The following is a 1,805-nucleotide window of genomic DNA, read 5'->3' on the forward strand; positions in this document are numbered from 1 at the left end:
ACACTAGACTTGTCACCATCATTAGTTGTTGGTCTAAAGCCTCAATTAATTCAAAACAAGAATCACTACTTTTTATTTTTGGTCGCGAGGTATTACATTTGGACCTCTAGAACACGCAGTCATTGTCCTAAAATAGAAGGTTTCCACCCATTCCTCTCACATTACAGTCCTACGACTTGTAAATGAAAGAACCTAATTACTGTTTGTGTTGCAAAGGGCTTTGTTTTTTTTTTTATTGTATGGTGTAAATTAATACCCTTTGGTTTGTTAAGTAGGTAAAAAAAATAATAAATAAATAAATTTAATCAGAAGATCAGAAGAGGGAAGGTGTGTTTCCTGTGTGCTGAAATATTCCTTATAAGTAAAGCCTTTTTAAAACAAATTGAGGTAAAAATTAGCGGGTAAAATGCGCGATGTTTCGACCGAACTTCAGTCATTATCAAGCTTAAAAGTGAAGATAAAATTTTTGCATTACATAAATATAGAACTAAGAAGTAAAAGTATGTAAAGTATGAAAATGAACAAAAGGGGGTGTTAAAAACATGCTAGAATAAAAATGGATTAAAACACTTTCGCACGAATTGAGTCTGACTGTACATTCAGGCTTGGTCTCAGTTCATTAATTAAAAACATTTCATAAATGAGACAGTCAAACTTGCTCTTGCACTTTTTTAAGATGGTAAAATTCCTCGTAAGGTCATTGGGCACATAGGAATGTTCCACACGGAAATGCTTTCCAATGGAGGAAGACGCATTCTTGTGCTCGTCAATGCGTTGATGCAAATGCCGCCGAGTGTAACCAACATAACCTGCATCATACAGGTCACATTTAAACTGATAAACAAGGGATTGTTGGTTGACAATGGGAGGCTTGACTTCGCGTGGTTTCAGATGCTGTTTAATCTTGTGGCTAACAAACACGGGCCGGACGGTCACTTGAATTTTCTGGCTCAGATCTCTAAGTTGTGCTCTTACAATATCGGCTGAAGACTGGTCCTTAAATGGCAGAACCACGGGAACCGCGTTTAATTCGTCGTTAACAGCTGGTAACTCGAAAACAGGTTGATCAGAAGCTTTGACTGCAATAAAGCGCGAGATGGTGGAATTAATTAACCTGTCTGGATAGCTAAGACGAGAAAACACCATTTTGAGCCGATCACATTCATCGGAAAAGTATGACCAGTTAGATGAGAGGCGGAAGGCACGATCAAGCATAGTTTTCAATAAGCCGCGCTTGTAGCGATCATCAACATGGCTCTTGTAATGCAGCAAAAGGCCAGTGTTGGTAGGTTTGACATACACTTTGGTTTGGATTTGTGTAGATTTGTTAAGGAGCTGTGTGCCCAGAAACGAAAGCATTCCATTATGCTCAATCTCCATAGTGAACTTAACCGAGGGGTGGCAGTGGTTAAGAGTCTTGAGGAATTCATTAGCTGATGCTATATTTGGCACAATAGTTAACGTGTCATTCACATATCTCCTGTAGTATGCGGGCATCTTGCCATCGCGCTCGAGCGTTTCTTCTATGCTGCACATAAAAACGTTCGCCAATAAGGGTCCGAGCAGGGAGCCCATATTGACACCATCTGCCTGCTCATATAGTTGACCGTTGAACAGAAAAAGTTGGTCCTTCGTCGCACCTCTTAGGAGATCAACCAGGTCTTGCTTACTGAGGTTGAGGCGGTGCATTACATTGAACCAATCGTTCATGAAAGCTTTATCCGCAAAAATATGTATTGTCTCTTCCAGTGGTACATTGGCGAATAATGAAGAGACATCGAAAGAAACTAGCATATCGCCACTAT

General features: G+C 39.8%; 1 protein-coding gene across 1 annotated transcript; it reads right to left on the reverse strand.

Moving 5' to 3' along the window:
- Positions 1–491: 491 nt before the first annotated feature.
- Positions 492–1,575, reverse strand: LOC138006573 (uncharacterized). The gene has a single exon (XM_068852988.1). The coding sequence runs from the start codon at positions 1,573–1,575 to the stop codon at positions 562–564; it is 1,014 nt and encodes a 337-aa protein (XP_068709089.1). The 3' UTR covers positions 492–561.
- Between the last annotated feature and the right edge of the window lie 230 nt (positions 1,576–1,805).

The sequence above is a fragment of the Montipora foliosa genome, chromosome 6 (genome assembly GCF_036669935.1).
Source record: "Montipora foliosa isolate CH-2021 chromosome 6, ASM3666993v2, whole genome shotgun sequence".
In the NCBI taxonomy this organism is placed as follows: Eukaryota; Metazoa; Cnidaria; class Anthozoa; order Scleractinia; family Acroporidae; genus Montipora; species Montipora foliosa.